This window comes from Echiichthys vipera (genome assembly GCF_963691815.1).
Source record: "Echiichthys vipera genome assembly, chromosome: X".
Lineage (NCBI taxonomy): Eukaryota > Metazoa > Chordata > Actinopteri > Perciformes > Trachinidae > Echiichthys > Echiichthys vipera.
The window spans coordinates 27,953,593-27,975,024 of record NC_139825.1 but is presented as its reverse complement, the minus strand read 5'-3'; the positions used below and the strand labels follow the sequence as shown (position 1 = coordinate 27,975,024).

Below are 21,432 nucleotides of genomic sequence, written 5' to 3'. Positions count from 1 at the left end.
ACAACAAACAAATTAGTCAAAACTTTGTTTTTAAAACTTATTTTCTTTTCATACATTTACTTTTTATTGTTTTTATTGCCATTTTGGCTTTATTTTATCTCGTGGAATTGCTATTATGTTTCTCTATATGTCGTAGACATATTTATCACCTGACCTAGTGTAAAAAAACGCATATAAATATCCCTTTCGAATGATTGGAGAAAGTATGTTGCTTAGTCTTGCATGTTTATATAATATACAATATAATAAATGGCCACTTGATCAACACATTGTGTCTAATAAAATACCAAAACTATTTATAAAAAGGCACTTGAGACTAAAAAGAAAAAGTAAATAAGGAACGTCACAAAACATCTGTCTAGTGGAAGATATTTCAGGCAATTTTTTTTTCAAAAGATGTATCTTCCTTGACAACAAGTACATTTTTACACGGCCTTGTTACTTTTTTAAAACAGATGCTGTCACACAGGTAGTAAAACTGTTATCTGTGTGTGCATGAGGTTAAATGATCATTTAAACCACACACGCTTAATGAGGGCAAGTGTCTTCCTAAAAAATATATATACAGTATATATGTGAAACTGACTGATCTCACTACAGACTCTGCAGCAGCATATGTGGTATAGTATACCGCTGTGACTCATGCGAAAATCACAGCCCTTCTGTTCAGCCTCCTCTCTTCTGCTGCGGTCGAATGGCTCACTTACCTCCACATGCTGAGGATCAGACAGATGGACAGGAAGGAAGCAGAAAGAAATGGGAAAATAAAAAAAAGGTCAGCTTAAAGAGTCATAGCATTATTTAAGTTCTCTGTAGCTTCTTTTGTATCATCGTTGAGGCTGTGACTCATATGCTGTGATTGCCATCTGAAGTTCAACTCAGGGACAACTATGTCATAAATTAGCAAATGCAATCTGCATGAAAGACTCACCACAGTGCTGACTCATCTCTGAGCGAACGTACTCTCTGACCTCATACTCCTGAATTCAAAATAAAGAGGGGGAAACAGCAAAAAACAAAAAAACAAACACACTTACAAACGCAACCCTTATTTCATAAAACCTGTAATATCAACTGTGTGTGAGTATGTGTGCTGTTTGGTGTCTGTGTCTTCAGACTTAGCCCCGCGGTAAGGCTCAGGCACTGACCGTCATGCCTGGCTCTCCTCTTTCTCCCTTCGCTCCATCTGGGCCCAACTCTCCCTGCAACATGAACAGGTATTAGGACACACAAGACCCACAGAGAGGCTTGCAGGAAAGTCATTAATTAGGCTTAGATCAGGTGCAGCACATGAACTAAATGTCAAAATGAAAGGTTAAATCAGCAATATATATATATATATATATATATATATATATATATCTCCTGTCCTATCATTAAATTAATTTGTTTACTCAGTCTTGATTACTCAGTCTTGATGTCCTGTCTGTGTATGGGATCCCTTTGAAGAATCGAAATTCAAATAAAGCTGGAAAAGCTGGAAAAGCTGTCAGGATCCCTGTCCTGTCAGGCCTTTCCCCCTTCCTTTTGTGCTGGGTTTGTCTCCCCTGTCTGTTTTTCCCTGCATGTGTCTTCCCTTCTGTGTTGTTTGTCTGGAGCTGGAAGGCGTTGCCCTGCTGATGCCCCTGATCAATGCCTGCAGCATAAATAGCCGGATGTGGGACACAGACCGTTTCCTCATTTACGTGGTACCGTTTCTCATTGGTTGGCTCCCGTTTACATATGCTTGGTTTTTCGCTCCGTGTTAATTTGTTTGTTGTTAATTGTTTCTTTATTCCTTTTCATTGTAGTTTCCCTAGATTCCCTGCTTCCCTGGAAGATCCCGTCGTCTTTTGATTTGTACCTTCTCTCCTTTTACTGGACACCCTTGTTTACCTTTTGTTTATCAAATATTTGTTTAAAACCGTACTCCGCTTCCTTGTCTGCATTTGGGTCCCGTTCCTCTGAGTTATTCCCTGTATCGTTCACGACAAAAGCTTTAATAATATGTGGTCGTCTATCCAAATTTAACTGTCAAAGCAGTGATGTCTGGCGTTGAGGAGCACGGTACACAAGGGAATTCACTCTCTAAAAATGTTACGTATTTGGCACACTGTTGGATGTGTAATAGGGGAATTCTGTGCTGTTTGATAGTAAGATTTTGAAATGTTCTCAATAACCAAGTACCAAGAGATTTCCTGATTTCAGCAAGTGGTTTCCTATCAAAATAAGTTATCAAGAAAACAACAAGACAACAAGTGTGATACTAACCGCCTCTCCTCGCTCCCCCGGGATCCCTGGGATACCGCGTGGACCCACCATGGCGGGACCGATTGGACCTCTCTCTCCCTGACACACAAGGCAAAACAACATTAAGACAGATGTAGTATGAAACTTTTTGCTTTTCCTTCTAATTAGTGCCCTTTCAGGCTGCAGAAAAGCAAAAATATTGGATTAGGAATATAATGCAACGAGGTTGACTGAAGGGAGTATCATAGTTTGAAAAAAATGTGCGCCTATTAAAGAGACTGGATATGGCCTTGCTCTCCTGTCACCTGCTTTTTTTATTTACTTGATGCAGCAGACAAGCAAGGCAAACGCAGGGCCAATCAAACATCATGAAGCAACGCACAGCAATCAAAAAAAACTAGCAGTCAGGTGAAGAAGAAAGAGAACAAACTAAGGAGAAATACAAAAAGACTGTATTCTTTTTATAGCACTACAAAAAATGTATCTTTACTGCCACTCACACACTTGTCTGCTGCTATTGTGTGCACTTTGTAAATATACTCTTGCTACCATTATCCAATTGTTTTCCTTTGCTTTATCACCATCAAATGTGTGCACAATCATAGCTGATAGTGCACCCATTTGCCGGTGTGTCATGGTCTTGTTGAAATGTATTTATGTCTTATCTTGTCTCTTTAATAGATCTTCTTAGATGTGACCAAAGTGCAGAATTATGCCACTTTTCCACTGCATGGGACATCTGGGACTGTGTTCCATTAGCAAAAGTTGTGGATAGTACCTGGTATCTTTTTTTTATACGACTATGGTTGAGGTTCCAAGCGAGCTGAGCTGACACTGGAATGTGGAGTTAAAACAACGCACACTACCTGGTGAGAGACAACTGTCACTAGAGCGACAGTGGAAACCCTGCACAATAACGCTATTTTTAAATAACCAAGCTACCGTCAAAAACAACCACAACAAAAAAAAAAATTCAGCCTGTCCTTACCTTACCTTAAGATGTATGATGTTATGCACTATGGTGTACAATTGACGATGTGCAGATGTTCCTCTGTTTGGTTGCTGATGAAACATTTGATTTTTTTACATTGAAGATGATGTGGCAGTTTCACGTACCATTGCCATGGCAATCAGCTGAGAATCCTGACTACACTAAGAGGTTACTATCTATAGTGGGAAACTAAAAAAGGGAAAAGTCATAGTACCAAAAAGTGAGTCGAGAAGACTTTTACCATAAAGTGGAAACACGACATTAGCCACCATCAAGCCAAAGTGAGTTAGTCACCTTCTGTCCCTGGAGCCCCTCTGGGCCTTTAGCACCAGCTGGTCCCTGGGGGCCAGTCAGGCCCGGGACCCCATCCACTCCTCTGGCGCCAGGCGGACCAGGTACACCAGACGGACCCTACATAAATGGGAGCGACAGTTATTTATGGATCTCAAGATTTCTAGTTGTCGTTCACTGGCTGCGGCCCTTCTGTGTGGTTTGTATGCTCTCCCCATGTCAGCGTGGGTTTTCTCTATGTTCTCCGGCTTTCTCCCACAATCCAAAGACATGCAGGTCTTACGTTAACTAGTGACTCTAAATTTTATGTGTCAGCCTTGTGAAAGTCTGTCGGTCTGTCCAGGAACTACAACGCCCTCTCCCAATGCCAGCTAGGATCTTTCAACCGCCCGCGACCCTGACTGGGATAAGTGGTTACAGATAATGTAATGTATGCACACACTGTACTGCTGAAGTCAAAACTCACCCTTTCACCTTTCTCTCCCTGAGCTCCTTTGGGTCCTGCAAGTCCATCAAATCCACGGTCACCCTACACAGACAAAGAAAGTGGTTAGACTTTATATTTAGACAAATTTATTGTTAGTTATAGAAAAGCTATACAGCACATACCTTAGGACCGACTAGTCCCTCTTTCCCGGGACTCCCTGGGGCTCCTGAAGGTCCAAGTTCCCCCTGAGAAAACACAGAGAGCATGCCTGTAGATACCCAATCTTAAGAAGCACACAGAGGCATATAATACAACATATAGTGCTTGTGTTTTTACCACAGAAGTTAGTCATACCTGTTCACCTTTTCTTCCTGGTAGGCCTGATCGTCCATGAGTACCAGCATCTCCCTGAACACAAACACTTCTGATTAATTCAGTTGTCAAGTATTTACCATACAGTAAATGCCTTACTTAAGTTTGATATATTTGCAGAGATATTTATGTACAGTATATTGTACAGTGTTCTTTATAATTTTTCTTCTTTATAACTCATGTTTCCTTGCAAACATTGTTCAGAGTGAAAGGCAAAAGGAAGAATTTAATTGTACAAGGAAACTGTCCATAATTTAACTGTGCAAATGACAATAAACAAATTGACTTGACTGTATAATTAAAACAAGAGAACACATTAACTAGCTATCACAATCTATAAGTGAAATCAGTGCCAGAATCACATTGGGTATGAAATCATCACCATACAACTTCCTCAATAATGTGTATTTCTTCTCTTCTTCCTCCTACCAAATAAAATTTTCACTGTCTCAATCCCACCTTCTCTCCTTTGGGTCCATCACCTCCACAAGCCCCCTTGAGTCCTCGGTCACCCTGGAAACACATAAGTTCATCGTTGACAGAGGCACGTGAAGAGGCAACATGCTCCAACACAGACAGACAGAGAGCCCATATATAGACACAGACAGCCCATTCACCTGCCACAAGCACCGACACAACACAGTGAACATGACCCAACTTGTCCAGCAAGTTCCAAACAGCCGCGGCTATCACAGAGAACAGCGGTGCTAAATCCACCTGTACATTTGAACCCTTTTAAAGTTGGTATTATATTCAAATCCAGAGAACTTGAACCATCCTCTATGTCTATTCAAAACCAATTTTCTTTGCAAATTTAAAAAAAGGTGAGTAGTGATTCATACAACTTTATTACAGAGTAGCAGTGGTAGTCTTAGCATTGTATACAAAATATTTTAGCAGCTACTGTAGCACACTATTACATTATTATATCTGCACCTAACTATGGAGATATTCTGTGCTCTAATGCTGCTCATTCTACTTTAAAACTACAAGGAGATAATTATTGTACCTGGTCCTCACTTTACATACTAACAAACTCAGTAAATAAATTCTTGTTTATAAATGTGTCCTACCAAAACTGCGGGTGATCATCCCTATGTTCCCAGTGCATGTGTGTCTCTTTTTAAGAGATTGGTAAGGGCTGTCTTCACACTTCAAATAGCAAAAGAACAAAGGGGGATGGATATTTGAAATGCAGTTGGCAAAGGTTGTGAGTGGATGATTTCCACACATTGACCCAGGGAAAAAAAATTTGACCTTTCAAGGGAAACATTGCTAAGAAAATAAAACCCTTTGAAAAGGGATGAATAAAATGAATGCAAAGAGGCTAAGAGGTGCTGGTAGGTGAATAGTGTTAACTTTGGACAGCACCAAGCTAGCTGTTTTTTACTTTCAAGCTTCAATTTATCATCCGACTGAGAAATTTTAAACTTTGTACCTTTTTAGAGATGTCTGTCATTGCCTCTGAAATGTTTGGTATATGCTTCATGTTGAATCTCAATGAGATTACCTGATAAATGTTATTGTAATAAAAAAGAAGAAACTAGGCTGCCAGCACCCCTCTGTGATCACCGACATCTTTGATTGGTTCAGTGATTCAAATAAAATTCACATGAATGAATAAATAAAGTGAAAGAAAAATGGGAATTTATTCTATCAGGCTGAACAAAAACACCCAATTTCAGATATAAATCATCATAATGTTGGGGTGAAAGCAAATATTATGCATGGATATCTTTAACACAATGTGTATTAATCCTCTGTAATCATATCAATTTTATGCTATTATTGAGATGTGAGCATCATCAACGACTCCTGAAAGATACTTCAAGGTTGAAACCACTCACACACACGTGCGCACACACGCATACACACGCACACATGCACACACACCAACACTTAAAATACCTTGATTCCTCTCATTCCAACGATACCAATTTCTCCCTTGTCCCCCTTTTGCCCTAGCAGCCCGTTTATTCCTGGTAAACCCTGGAAGAAAAAAACAAAACCTTGTTCTGTCCATCAAAGAAAGAACACACACACATTAAATGCTAAATTTGTGTTGGATAGAATTAAATCACAGACCGATTCCCCAGGTACTCCAGGTTGGCCAGCTTCTCCCTGCAGAGACGACAGAATTACAGTAATTAGATCAGCCAAATTATTACGTGCACTGACTGCCGACTGCGTTTGCTATTAATTATGTCAAACTTAATCATAATCATCATCCATGCTCAGCGTTACTTGCCTTCTGTCCACCGGGGCCACGGGCCCCCGGGAATCCAGTGGATCCTCTTTCGCCCGGCTCTCCCCTCAGACCCTGATGTCAAATACACACATACACAGGAATATGCATTTGTAATATCAATACAATGACATTATCTCAGGTTTTGGTTACTGCAATTTAAGAATATTGTTTAACAGTCACATAACATAAGAAGTGAGATTTAGATATACATATATACTATATATAAAAACGCAATCGGATATCATGGTCCTAGGGGATGAAATATGAAGAGTGGTATGGTAGTGCCCACAAATGATACTAATTTGGCCCTTAACAACATAGTTGTTAGTCGTAAGTAGTGGTGACATCTTTATTTCCTGACTTTTTCCAGCAATTTCTACATTTACATGTCAACCAGGAAACCTTACAACAACTGTATACAAAGGAAATTGTACCTCTGTTTGTATAATTTATAAATTATAAATGTATGACTAATAAAGTTGGTTAATATGGAGAAGTTTGTTGTATGTGTTGTACAAGTTGGGAGGATGGTTTGGTCTCTGCTGTCTATCAGCAGCTCCTGAGCCGAGTGACAGTGGCTGGATAACTTGCCTTCACTAGCTGACTGACAGACATTTACTAAACCAAAATAGTTTTCATGCCGGCTCCATGTGAAGCCTGTAGTGACACAGACACACACACAGACTGAGCTGATCAGTCAGTGTAGATATGGCTAATATATTCAAAACACATAAACAGCAGGAGAAAATGTGGGTGTGGGTCGATACATTTAATAAAATGTAAATGTATTTGTTCTGTGAGATGAGCGAGAGGCGGTCGTAACAAAGCTCTCTGCTAAAATCAACCCCCCTGTAAAGAAAAATACTGAAAGTTAAAAATAGTATTAAAATCTCGTCTCATCCTTGTGAACTCAATATCATGTATCGTCTCGTCTCAGGAGTTGAGTGTCTCGTCACACCCCTAGGACATTATTTCGCCTTTGATTAATGTCATTAAACCAGCTACGTAAACTTCAAAATTATGCCAGAGGTACAATTTCCTATGTATAGAGTTGTTAGTAGTTAGAAGGTTTCCTTAACAACGGTATATATACAGTATATATTCAGATTTTGATGTCATTGTGTCTAGTCTAAGTTATCAGGCTATAATTTTACGGTACTGGACAAATTATGTGGAAGGTGGGCTACGACATCAATTATTCAGGGTTTCTCCTCCTAGACTATAAATCATCACATATGTTCTGGCAAGAAACAAACTTACCTGTTCCCCTGGAGGGCCCTCTTGACCTTTCACCCCTTTTTCTCCCTGCACACCTTTGGGTCCCCTGTCCCCCTAAAATGGAACAAAAGTTACATCAACAAAAAACAAAGCAAAATGTACACTGTAAGAACAGAAGTGGATATTTTACTATATTCAACATTTGGACCCATCCAGGCCTTCACTGACTGTTTCTCCTTTGTTGCCCCTTTCTCCAGCAGGTCCTCCCACCAGCACAGTGTCCCCCTGTGAGCGACAGCACTACTGTAAACATATGGCATCTCCCCCAAAAACAAAACATCAACACACAATGTTTCAGCCTGTTACCTTTTCTTCCGCTGCGTAACTTATAGTATTGCGGCTTATTAACATTGTGTGTATTCATATATTCCTCTTGCTCTCTCAGGAAAAAAGAGCTCTTTCAAAAACAGCCACGGCTGACACAATGCGTCTTATTTTCTTCTTTCTCCATTTTTGTGTCAATGTCATCTTTACAAATACAAATATACAGAGGGAAAGAGAGCGAGCAGTGGTGGAGCTTATTAGATATTAAAATGCACACACCTTCTCTCCTTTGTCACCTTGCAGCCCGATGTCTCCCTAAGAGAAAAAAAAAAGATTGAGAGCAAAACATTTCATTCAGGCGTGTCAATTAAATTCAACACTTTACATGAGCAGAATGCTCGGGGGACACGACCGCCATGATGACACATAAAAACGGGGGAAAGGACTGGTGGTATTCACCTTCTCTCCCCGAGTGCCACGAATCCCTGGGGGACCCTGATGAACACACAAACACACACATATATTATACACGCCTCCACACTGAACAACTTCCGTGTGTGTTTATAACTGAAGACATGTTTTCCCCGGTCAGACGACAAAATTGAAATCACAGTATTACGAAATTAAGTCCACAATGAGGGAGGACAAGGCCTATTGAATATAATGTGTACAAGCTAACACATTGTGTCCTTGTGAAGAATGGTTCTTCCATCATAGCAATAAAGATTTATAGATGTTTTCTAGGGCTTGTTTCAAAGAAAAACATTTTTTTTTTTGAAGAAAATCAATCTTCATTTCAATGATCCAATATCGATTCATAAAAAGACCTATAGAGTTGCATTTATTGCATTGACTGCTGTTATGCCTTCATGTTAAATAGATAGTACTTTAATGCAACTGCTATCAAACTGAATTGGAAACCTCAGAATTGTGTGTTTGCCCTTAATGACTGCATACAGACTGCTTCCTGGTGAATTGGTCATTTTGAAAATATTCACTGAAAGAGATGATGAAAGTGTTATTGGAGAGGCTTTGTTGGTGTACATCGTGTTCCTGAATGATGGATGAAAAAAGAAACACTTGGTATTTACCGTTGACCCTCTCTCCCCATCCAAGCCAGCACGTCCCTCCTCCCCCTGAGACAAGAAAGACATGAAAAGGGCACACAAACACACCAGTTTCCATCATCCAGAGGCAGATTCATATTAGATCACATCCTCAATGATACACCGACGGAACCAACTTCTTACTCTCGGCCCTGAATCTCCTCTCTCTCCTCTGGGACCGGGAACTCCAACGCCAACTTCCCCCTGGCAACAGAAATAATAGGTACACCCTTCAAAAATCCATTAACATTCAAGCAGGTCGACAGAAATGTGTATTTGCTTGGATAATCACCTTGTCCCCTTTGACCCCATTGGTACCAGGAGAGCCCTAGAAAAACAAAGTATTGATCGAATAAAATCATTAGCTCTTTTTTTAACATCTCCTTTCTTGCTATTATTATTGTTATTAATTTATTTAAAAACTTGATTTCCTAAACAGATTTACTTTTAGCTGAAGCTAGTAACTAATCACTCACTGCCTCTCCAGGAGGTCCAGATGGACCTGGGGGTCCGACATTTCCTGGGCGGCCCGCAAAGCCCTGTAGACCCTGAAAATGAGACCTCAATAGTTGAAAAACAACCACAGATATTAAGACCGAAAGCATTCAGTTTTGTGTGATCAGTAATTCCACCAACCCTCTCCCCTTGTGGTCCAGGAGGTCCTAGCTGTCCAGTTTCCCCTCTCAGGCCAGGTGGCCCAGCATTACCCGACTTCCCCTGAAGCCCCGGAGGACCAGCTGGACCAGGAAGTCCTGGATCTCCCTGGAAATTAAGTCTATTAGATTTTGACCCTTGGCACCTCTGATAAATCACACTAACTTATCAGAGACATGCTCACCTTTAAACCTTGGGGCCCAACGCGACCAGGAGGACCTGCCATTCCTATGCCCTTCTCTCCCTACAACACAGATTTAGTCATAACTGTCACATGGACTGGGTTTGGTTTCAGGCAAATTAATTAAACACATGACTGGAGCTTACCTTATCTCCTTTTTGTCCAGGAGATCCTTGTGCACCCTGCAGGAAAAACAAATATGGGGGTGTGAAAATGTGATAAAGTGGCTCATAGAAAGACAACATATATGTTTTTAAATTATTATCAATGATATCTGTTTTATTCATTATTATGCACGTGAGGACTTGTTTCATCAGTATTTGCATGTCCTGTCAACGGCTTGGTTGTCATCATTACACTTAACATGCCTTGTTAACCTAAAGGACAACAAATAATCAAACCTCAAGCGTCAGAGGAGATTGGTCTCGATTACAATGGACACTTTTAGATAGGAGGTCTAGAGACTTTAATAAGGCTGCTATAGAAAATGGTTGATTACGGTAATATTAAATAATTGGACTAACTTTGGAGAGAAAGAGTTCAACATAAAGAATCCTAGTTTAGAATATGTGGTAAAGTTTTCAGCGACTGTGGCTCATTGTCAGAGTGGGTCGTCCTCCATTCGAGAGATTGGCGGTTCGATCCCCACCTTCCCCGGTCCACATGTCGAAGTGTCCTTGGGCAAGACACTGAACCCTGAATTGCTCCCCGTGCTGCGCATGGGTGTGTAAATGTGGTGTGAATGGTTACAATAGATTAGATGGTATGTAGATGTCCACTGCCATCAGTGTGAATGTCTGTGTGAATGGGTGAATGTGACAAACACTGTGAAAGCGCCTTGAGTAGTCAGAAGACTAGAAAGGCGCTATATAAGTACAAGTCCATTTACCATACATTTACCTCTATTATTATTATTATTTTTATATTATTATTATTATTATTATTATATATTTGCCACACTGTTGTGATTCCTGGATAACAGAAATGTCAGGCCACAAAAACAAGTAGGATGTAACATTTGATAACATTCATTAAACATTCAAAATTGGAGCTGATTAGCACACAGGCCCTCCAGGCAAAAAAATATGTTTAATATAAATATGGTGCACTTGATGATTTTGATTTAGAAATCTGAACTGGATGAAAAAGTCAATGAAACCAGGTACTTGAATAAAAGAACACATTGGCTCAATAACCGATTAATTATAGTCACTAGAAATTTGATGCATAGCCGTGAAATAATCACAACATACCACGGCCCTGTTGAGAGCTACTGCTTTTATGAAATGGCAATATGAAAGTTATAGACGGATTCACATTTTAAGAGATTTTTTACTTATCCATAATACTTGGGAACAATGTGAAGATACACAACAAAAACCACAGGCAGCAACGTAACACGTGAGTCTTTATAAAAACATCCAGTGGATGCTGATTACTCACATCTTCTCCAGGCTCTCCTGGTTCACCATCCACTGCCTAGTATGACGGCAGATAACATGATGTGAATATGTTGTGTTAACTTATGAAGATTATGTGTTGCTCTGCAGCATGATGGTACTCACTTTCTCTCCTTTGTTGCCAGGAGCACCTTTGTCTCCCCTGTTGCCCTGAAAGACAGCAGTTATGATACGCTGTTAATGAAAAAGCACTTGACATTTTCCCTCTGTCTCGTTGGCACGGAGACTGTCTCGTGGCCTTCAGTGCTAATGCTTCAGTCAGACTCACCTTTTCTCCAGGTAGACCTCTCTCTCCAGCCACGCCTGGTAGTGTTTGACCACTGAGACCCTGCATCAATCATAACCAGGGAAGTGATGCAAGTTGAATTTAGCTACTCTGTTCAGCTTCCTAATATTTGTTCTGGTCTTTCATTTCTGCACTATGGTGCCTTACCTGATTAGATTATGCATTACATTAAAAAAAAGAAGTTGCAGCTACCACGTGAATGTTATTAACAATGACTCACCCGCTCTCCTTTGGGCCCAGGGGGTCCTGCCACAGCCTATAAGAGTGCAGAAAAAAAGCAGAAAGGAAGAAAATAGAAGTTCGGCCTTACATGAATACATGTTTATGACGTAAATAAGTACTTAAATGCCTTGGTATTTAAGTATCATATGTATTAGCCCAGCCATTATCTTTTCCAGCTCTCAAAGATTAAAAGTCTTAATATCTTCAGAAAGGATAGCCAATAAATGCACCACTCTACTACCTCACCATTGCATCACACCACAGTGAATGGTTTTTATAAGCTATACTTTTCTTCTCTGAAGGAGTCAAATGCCTTAGAACAACCTACTTAAAGCTGAAGTGGGTAACTTTCTATAAATTTCTTTCTGAAATTTGCTGAAAACTGTCGCCACATCCTGTAAGCTCATTTGCGAAAAGTCCTGTAGCTCTACCTCCACCTGCTGCTCCCTGAGTGCTCCTAATGGCATCTGCAAGAGCAGTCTTAATAACTGCTCATAAACTCTGATAAAACTTCGAAACTAGGCAACGTTGATCAAATATGAATCAAGATTGCGTTACTGTACTGCTTATTTCTCACAAAATGGTTTCAGAAACGTTATGTACAACAAAAGTGATATTGTCTCCCAGGAGTTACTTTATGATTTAGTGCAGTTTCTTTATTTTTTGGACCCGTCTTGACACAATGACAGCTTCCAGAAAGGTTGTCCAAGTCAAGAATGAGTGAATGAAGCAAAAAGGAAGCTCTAGCTCTAATAGTTCTTGCACTTAGAGGGACTGAAACCAAAGCTGTATTTTAGAAAACTTTACATGTGTCCGTTATAAAACTCCATTGCAACTATAGAATTGGAAAATGCAATTTCACTTCATATTTTGGTGTGTTTGTGCGTGTGTGTGTGTGCGTGTGTGTGTGTGTGTGTGTGTGTGTGTGTGTGTGTGTGTGTGTGTGTGTGTGTGTGTGTGTGTGTGTGTGTGTGTGTGTGTGTGTGTGTGTGTGTGTGTGTGTGAACAAAGGGTGGAGCTCAGCAGATGGGCAAGTGTTGCCTGGTTGTTCATCAAACTAGTGAACTTTTTGACAGTGTTGCGGTGGCTCTGTCCAAGGTGCTGAGACTGGTGCAGTCAGCAGCGAGGGAACTGTTAGCGACACTCATCACGATTTATGTTAACATCACAATCAGTACAAACAGGACAAAAACAGAATACCTGTCTGACAAGCAAATGCCATCTTTGGGTCTTTTTCGCCACTCAACACTTATACTACACTTATAGTATTTCCACTTACGAAACATTGTTAGGATTCATTCTGTTCCTTCAATGGCTGCTGCTGAAACACATGTTCATGCAACTATCTCATCTAAGTTGAACTACTGTAAAAAAAATTCTCTGGTTTACCTAAATCAACTATTAGCAAACTACAACTTGTACAAAATACTGCTGCTAAGATATTAACGTAAACAAGAACACTACCGGAAACAAGCACTGGGAGAAACTCTTTTCAGATGATAACAAATTGAGGCCGACAACAGAAAAAAGATCGAAGTTTTTGTTGTGATGACCAACACCTTTTCCATGGTTGAATAAACAGGGAGCTGCTTTATTATACAATCTATGCGCTGAACAGCTCAAGCATTTCTACATACTGCCAGATGGACATTTCATCTCTCAAACAGCTGTTCCACATCTGTACAAGCCAGCCACTGAATTCCAATCAAAATACTTAGAATACATTGCAGTTTTGAGTAAACAGCTACTAAATGTATGTGCTATTACGTGCAATTATGAAATCTGGCAGCAAACCTGACAGACTCGAGTTTTGCATTTCAAAAGGCTGCGCTCCAGGCTAAAAAGTTTGATTGCTGCTGATTCAGACAAGAGGGGAATCTGCACCACAGCAAAAACAAATAACAGTACACGCATCATTTTACAAGACAAGGTCAGGTGAACTCATAGGTTACTAACAGTGTGCTAGCAGTTTGATAAACATTTAGATGATAACATTTGTCAGATTGGTATTGGTATCTGCAGTGTAATGGTATTGATATTATCAATAAAACAGTTGTATTGAGCCATCTCTAATAAAAAGTGCAGGACAGAGATGATTTGGACTCTATGCGATGATGTGATTAGAGAGAAAGTTATGAATGCATGTGACCTTCTCTATCATTTTATGTCTCACAGAGTTAAAATTTGGCTTAATCAAGATCCTCATCCCTATTAACAGATGTCTGCAGTTATTCACATAGAGACAACTGGCAGGCATTAATATTTCAGTGTCAGCTGTAAGGTAGTTTCCATTTGAAGGCCAAGTGATGCTTATACATCACAGTTTAGCAGAAGCGGGGCTTATTGTAATGTAAGTGAATTCAGGTTATTAGTCTACCAAAGTGTCTTTTGCACGTAATATGTATGCAAGGGAGAAATATTATATCCAAGCTATAATGGGAGCAGCTACATTGGAACTTCCAGTTGTAAGATTTCTTATTTGTAGGACTTTTTGAAATGGTAAGACCATAATGCACAGGGGCATTCCTTGTTGTCGTCATGAGACTACACTAGACACATCTTTAACTAGCAGGGCATTATACATTTGTACAAGGCTGTTTTCGAAGCTCTCTTTCTTGTTACAGCTAATAAATTCTGACCAGCCTTAGATGTTGTTAACATCTCACCTACTACAAGAAATAATTGAACTGATGCAAGATAACCCATACCAGCCACTTGCAGACTGACAAGCATTAATAAACTTTGAGCAGCTGTAACATCTGAATTTCCCCAGTGTGCAGGATCAATAAAGTTTATCTTATCTTGGATTTGAACACTGAAGCCAATCATCCATAGATGTATGCAAGGATTCAGTTGAAATTCACATTCACAGTTGGTTCCTCTGTTATTTTTTAGAGTGGGAGGCATTACAGGCCTCTACAGGGTTTTCCCCCATTTTGCTACAATTCTGCAAAAATCTCCAGGGCTGAACTGCACCAGATAATATAGACCTGTGAGGGTAGTGTGAACACAAGAGAGTGACAAAATATGCTCCAGACATGTGAAAACTCATTTGACTCTGTGAGCAAGTGCCAGAGAATTTGCTCTTTGAATGTCAATCAATAATGGTATTATAACAGAGAAATCCCACTGAGACAGCTTGCACTCATATTCACAGCTCAAAATACCCACCGCATGGCAAGGAATATTTAGGCTGGATACTTAATATTATAATAGGGAGTTTACTGACAGACATGATGTCGTTTAAGAATTTTGTAAAAAAAAGTTTCTGGTTATGAACATAGCTAGATGTGTTACCACAGAGTGCTTTGAACACCTTTTCCGCCGGACACATAAAATCTATAAACCACATTAATAAACACCTCTCCGAGAAGCATCACCTTATCGTGGTGGAGAGGTTTGTGTGTCCCGGTGAACCTGAGGGCCTAGTGCTCCTGGTAGGGTCTCCCATGGCAGAGTGGTCTCAGGCGAGGGGCGGCAGGAAACGTGAGGGGAGTTGACGGACCAGACACGGGCAGCAGAGGCTGGCTCTGGGGACGTGGAATGTCGACTCTCTGTTGGGAAGGACCCGGAGCTTGTGCGGGAGGTGGAGCGCTACCAGTTAGATCTGGTGGGGCTTACCTCCACACACAGTCTCGGTTCTGGAATTGTACTCCTGGATAGGGGTTGGACCCTATTCTTCTCTGGAGTTGCCCAGGGTGTGAGGTGCCGGGCGGGTGTAGGGATACTCACAAACTCCCGGCTGAGCGCTGCGGTGTTGGAGTTCACCCCGGTGGACAAGAGGGTCGCCTCCTTACGCCTGCGGGTGGTAGGGGGAAAACTCTGACTGTTGTTTGTGCATATGCACCGAACAGCAGTTCAGAGTATTCAGCCTTCTTGGAGACCCTGAATGGAGTCATGCATTGGGCTCCAGTAGGGGACTCCATAGTTCTGCTGGGAGACTTCAACGCTCACGTGGGCAATGATGGAGACACCTGGAGAGGCGTGATTGGGAGGAACGGCCTCCCTGATCTAAATCCAAGCGGTCGTCTGTTATTAGACTTCTGTGCTAGTCACGGATTGTCTATAACTAACACAAGGATGCTCATACGTGTACGTGGTACCAGAGCACCCTAGGCCAAAGGTCGATGATCGATTTTGTGATCGTATCATCTGATCTGAGGCTGTATGTTTCTGACACACGAGTGAAGGGAGGGGCAGAGCTGTCAACTGATCACCATCTGGTGATGAGTTGGGTCGGACGATGGGGGAAGATTCTGGACGGACCAGGTAAACCCAAACAAGTAGTGTGGGTGAACTGGGAATGTCTGGAGGAGGCCCCTGTCCGAGAGATCTTCAACTCACACCTCGGGCGGAGCTTTTCTGGCATCCCTGTGGAGGTTGGGGGTATTGAACCGGAGTGGGCAATGTTCAAAGCTTCCATGTCTGAAGCTGCAGCAGTGAGCTGTGGCCTCAAAGTCTTAGGTGCCTCAAGAGGCGGTAACCCTCGAACACCGTGGTGGTAAGCGGTGGTCAGGGAAGCTGTCCGACTGAAGAAGGACGCCTTCCGGGACGGGCTGCAGTCTCTGCTGTGTCAGAGGCAAAGCAGCGGGTGTAGGAGGAGTTCGGGAAGTCATGGAGAAGGACTTTCGGGCGGCCCCAAGGTGCTTCTGGAAAACCATTCGACACCTCAGGAGGGGGAAACGGAAACCGTCCAAGCTGTTTACAGTAAGGACGGGACGCTGGTGACCTCAGCTGATGAGGTAATCGGGAGGTGGACGGAGAACTTTGAGGAACTCACTAATCCGACTAACACGCCCTCTTTTGTAGAGGCAGAGCTGGAGGCTGATGGGGAATCATTGTTAATATCGCTGGCGGAAGTAACTGAGGTAGTCAAACAACTCCACAGTGGCAAAGCCCCAGGGATTGATGAGATTCGTCCAGAAATGCTGAAAGCTTTGGGTTTGGAGGGGCTGTCTTGGTTGACACATCTCTTCAACATTGCGTGGAAGTCTGGGACAGTGCCAAGGGAGTGGCAGACCGGGATGGTGGTCCCCCTGTTTAAAAAGGGGGACCAGAGGGTGTGTGTCAATTACAGGGGTATCAAACTACTCAGCCTCCCTGGTAAAGTCTACTCCAAGGTGCTGGAAAGGAGGGTTCGTCCTATAGTCGAACTTCAGATTGAAGAGGAACAATGTGGATTCCGTCCTGGACATGGAACAACGGACCAGCTCTTCACTCTCAAAAGGATCCTGGAGGGGACCTGGTAGTATGCCCATCCAGTCTACAGGTGCTTTGTGGATCTGGAGAAGGCATATGACCGGGTCTATCAGGAGATACTGTGGGAGGTGCTGCGAGAGTATGGGGTGAGGGGGTCACTTCTGTAGGCAATCCAATCTCTGTACACCCAAAGCGAGAGCTGTGTCCGGATCTTTGGCAGTAAGTCGGATTCGTTCCCGGTGGGGGTTGGCCTCCACCAGGGGTGCGCTTTGTCACCAATCCTGTTTGTGATTTTCATGGACAGGATATCGAGGCGTAGTCCTGGTGGGGACGGGTTGCAGTTCGGTGGGCTGAGGATCTCGTCTCTGCTTTTTGCAGATGACGTGGTCCTGATGGCATCGTCGGTGACCTTCAGCACTCACTGTGAAACGGCTGGGATGAGGATCAGCACCTCTAAATCTGAGGCCATGGCCCCAAGTGAAGGAGTTCAAGTACTTCATGATCATGTTCACGAGTGAGGGGACGATGGAGCATGAGTTTGGCCGGAGAATCGGAGCAGCGGGGGCGGTGTTGCAGTCACTCTACCGCACCTTTGTGACGTAAAGAGAGCTGAGCCGATCTACCGGTCAATCTTCGTTCCTACCCTCATCTATGGTCATGAAAGCTGGGTCAGGACCGAAAGAACGAGGCTGTGGGTACAAGCGGCCAAAATGGGTTTTCTCAGGAGGGTGGCTGGAGTCTCCCTTAGAGATAGGGTGAGAAGTTCAGCCATCCGTGAGGAACTCGGAGTAGAGCCACTGCTCCTTTGTCTGGGAGGACCCAGGACTAGGTAGAGAGATTATATCTCCACACTGGCCTGGGAATGCCTCGGGATCCCCCAGTTAGAGCTGGTTAATGTGGCCTGGGAAAGGGATATTTGGGGTCCCCTGCTCGAGCTGCTGCCCCCACGACCCGACCCCGGATAAGCAGTTGAAGATGATTATGATGATGATGACATTCATAAACATCTCCCAGGTTAGTGGTATGTAGCCAACCCATCGTTTGCATAAGCAGAGGCAAAATGAGAAGCAGAAATGAGAGCAGGTCCGCAATTATTTGGTCGAACTCCATTGTAGCAGGAGGTTATTGTGTGTGACGTTGCCATAGTATGTAGAACACAGTTTCTGGATTCAATGACCCTTAAAACTACAACTTTCTGACTTGCCTATTATATTGACGTCACTGGACTTTGACTACAGGCTACTGACGGATCCCCTCATCAGAAATGTCTGTATTCTGATGTTCTCAGTTCATCTCCCTTAAGCTTCATGACTCAAACAGCTGCAGCTATTATGAATGAACGAATTAATTTTATTTTTGGTTATACATCAGATGATAAATAAAATGACAGAATATTTTGACAATTTCAACCAAAAAAAGGATTGGGCTGAAGCAACTTGCTTTTATTAGCCCATCCTAACATCACAGTTCTGACTGTTTAACACAACATATTTACTTATGATTAAACATATATTTGATTAAAAGTATATTTACTTATACTTAAATAAATGAAATAATTTACTTACTTTATATACATTTAAACATATTATACATGTAAACATACACATACTCACAAAGCAAAAATCAATATCTGCAAAATCCAAATACATATTTGCTTAAATAAGGTTTACTTTTTTCTCATTTCCATGTATTCAATAATCAAAATGAATAACATTTCCCTTTTTTATTTATTTATGTATTTTTCTCTTTTCCAATTATAACATTTATACATATGCATTAATTATTTCAAATTTCAAGGTCTTTTTAAATTTTGGTCATGGTGTAATTACTTTCAGTTTATCATTAAGGTCATTCCACATTTTTACACCAATAACGGACTCAGACGCGCATCTTTGTCTAATGTTAGTTCTTGCTTTTCTTATTTCAAATCGAAGCAGTCCTCTTAAATTATAGCAATTGTTTCTTAATTTAAATAAAGATTGAATACCTGTAGGAAGATCTTTTTTTACAGCTCTGAATAAGATTTCAAGTTAGCTTGACTATATCCATAAATTTTAAAATATTAGATTTTATGAAAAGCTCCTTGGTAGAGTCACGGTATCCCACTTTATTGATTAGTCTTATCTGGTGATCAATAATCACCCCCAAAAATCTTGTCTCGTAGACCCTCTCTATGTTGATCCCGTTCCATTACATTTCAAATTAGAATTTTCCTACTGGGCCCAAAAATAAAAAAAAAGTCAATTAAGTTTCAACCTGTTGTATTAACTGATTTATATTAAACCCTGAACAAAACAAATTGGTATCGTCTGCAAAAATCACCAGCTTCAAAATGTTAGATATTTTGCAAATATCGTTTAAATAAAGAATAAATAGTTTTGTCCCCAAAACAGAGCCCTGGGGGATCCCACAAATTAGAGTTTCAAATTGCGATTTTGTCTGATTGATTTCAACATATTGAAGTCTATTGTTCAGATAGCTTTCTAGCCATGCATTTGCCACGCCTCTGACACCATAACAATTGCATTTCTGTAAAAGTAATTTGTAATCAATGGTATCAAATGCTTTTTGTAAATCTATAAATTTGCCAATTGTGTTTTGTTTGTTGTCAAGAGCTGAGGTTCCATTTTCTATTAACTCCATTACAGCTTGGGATGTTGATCTATTACATCGAAACCCATACTGTTGGTCACACAGTAGGTTATGTTGTTCTAAAAATCTACGCAGTTGTTGAACAAATCATTTTTCAAGTATTTTGGAAAATTGATCCAATAATGAGTTTGGCCTGTAGTTGGATAATAGGTGATTTTCACCATCTTTGTAGATAGGTAGCACTTTGGCCAGCTTCATTTTCTCATGGAAGGTACCAGTTACAAATTATCTATTGCACACATGTGTGAGAGGCTTAGAAATACTTTCAATTATCTCCTTGATCAATGACATGTCAATATTATTACAATCCATAGATCTTTTTTTTTTTAATTTGTTGACCACTTCTAAGATATCACTTTCACACACTGCCCTAAGGAACATTGACTTCTTGTTGTTTTCAAGAGACGCATTTGAAGCAAGAGTATTTGGTATTTGCGTTGCCAAGTTTGGCCCTACATTGACAAAAAATGTAATAAATTCGTTTGCAATTTCTAGCACATGATGTGTTACATTACCATCATTTTTAATTATGTGTGTTAAGGGATCAATTACTTCCTTGATTATATCCCAAGTAGCTTTTATGTTGGATTTATGCTTTTGCACCAAGATACTATAAAAGTGTTGTTTCTGATGTCTTATAAGGGTTGTCAATTTGTTTCTATAAAGTTTATACTTGTCTTCATTTTCCTCAGTTGGCCGTTTTATGGATATTTTATACAATTGATTTTTCTTTTTACAACATTTGTGGAGTACTTTTGTCATCCATTGATTCAGTTTATGCTTGTGTTTTATTTTAACTCTCCTCAGTGGGCAAAAATAATTATAAAATGCCATTAATGTTTTGAGAAAAGCATTATATGAATCATTTGCATCTTCAACATAAACTTCACTCCAATCATAATTAGCAAGTGCTACTTTAAGGGTTTCAATTGTCTGTGGGTTTCTCATTCTTTTTACTTTATAAGTTTCTCCTTTTAGAATCTTCAATTTGTTTTCTAGAACTACAAAAACTGTCAGATGGTCACTTATGTCTATAACGAGAAACCCACGTTGAATTTTCCTGTCCATTAGGTTAACAAATACAGTATATCATCGATCAATGTAACACTGTCAGTTGTGATTCTACTTGGCTTTGTTATTAAAGGGTTCATTCCAAGACCAAACATATTATTTACAAAATCTTTTGTTTTGGTGTGTTCACATGATTTCAATAAATCAATATTAAAATCACCACACACCAAAAGACTTTTGTTAATTTGTTTGGAGTATAACTCTAATATTTTGCTATTAAAATCATCAATACATTATCCAGGAGTTCTATAGATACAACTAATTATTATACTTTTCTTTACCGATTCATTTTGTATCTCAACAAAAACACACTAACAACTCATCAACAGCCATTGTCATATTCCTAATAATCTTACATGTTATACCCTTTACACAAAAAGGGCAACTCCTCCACCCTTTTTGTTTTTCCTATTTTGTTTAAATAAATCATAATCTTGGGGCTACACGGTGGTGTAGTGGTTAGCACTGTCGCCTCACAGCAAGAAGGTTCCAGGTTCGCAG

The 21,432-nt window shown here is 40.7% G+C and overlaps 1 protein-coding gene across 2 annotated transcripts in view; it reads right to left on the bottom strand.

Moving 5' to 3' along the window:
* Positions 1 to 201: 201 nt before the first annotated feature.
* Positions 202 to 21,432, bottom strand: part of col7a1 (collagen, type VII, alpha 1) — a 71,834-nt gene continuing 50,603 nt past the window's right edge. For both annotated transcript variants that reach the window (XM_083939882.1, XM_083939883.1), the window contains exons 88-114: positions 12,008 to 12,043; positions 11,770 to 11,829; positions 11,607 to 11,651; positions 11,485 to 11,520; positions 10,188 to 10,223; positions 10,045 to 10,104; positions 9,843 to 9,968; positions 9,683 to 9,754; positions 9,499 to 9,534; positions 9,351 to 9,410; positions 9,192 to 9,236; positions 8,560 to 8,595; positions 8,380 to 8,415; positions 8,005 to 8,061; positions 7,819 to 7,890; positions 6,555 to 6,630; positions 6,396 to 6,427; positions 6,219 to 6,299; positions 4,770 to 4,823; positions 4,293 to 4,346; positions 4,121 to 4,183; positions 3,978 to 4,040; positions 3,515 to 3,631; positions 2,251 to 2,328; positions 1,149 to 1,202; positions 932 to 980; positions 202 to 716 (exon numbers count right to left, since the gene is read on the bottom strand). In XM_083939882.1, the coding sequence (XP_083796008.1) occupies positions 700 to 716; positions 932 to 980; positions 1,149 to 1,202; positions 2,251 to 2,328; positions 3,515 to 3,631; positions 3,978 to 4,040; positions 4,121 to 4,183; positions 4,293 to 4,346; positions 4,770 to 4,823; positions 6,219 to 6,299; positions 6,396 to 6,427; positions 6,555 to 6,630; positions 7,819 to 7,890; positions 8,005 to 8,061; positions 8,380 to 8,415; positions 8,560 to 8,595; positions 9,192 to 9,236; positions 9,351 to 9,410; positions 9,499 to 9,534; positions 9,683 to 9,754; positions 9,843 to 9,968; positions 10,045 to 10,104; positions 10,188 to 10,223; positions 11,485 to 11,520; positions 11,607 to 11,651; positions 11,770 to 11,829; positions 12,008 to 12,043 (1,551 nt within the window). In that variant the 3' untranslated portion in view covers positions 202 to 699. The remainder of the gene's footprint in view (positions 717 to 931; positions 981 to 1,148; positions 1,203 to 2,250; positions 2,329 to 3,514; positions 3,632 to 3,977; positions 4,041 to 4,120; positions 4,184 to 4,292; positions 4,347 to 4,769; positions 4,824 to 6,218; positions 6,300 to 6,395; positions 6,428 to 6,554; positions 6,631 to 7,818; positions 7,891 to 8,004; positions 8,062 to 8,379; positions 8,416 to 8,559; positions 8,596 to 9,191; positions 9,237 to 9,350; positions 9,411 to 9,498; positions 9,535 to 9,682; positions 9,755 to 9,842; positions 9,969 to 10,044; positions 10,105 to 10,187; positions 10,224 to 11,484; positions 11,521 to 11,606; positions 11,652 to 11,769; positions 11,830 to 12,007; positions 12,044 to 21,432) is intronic.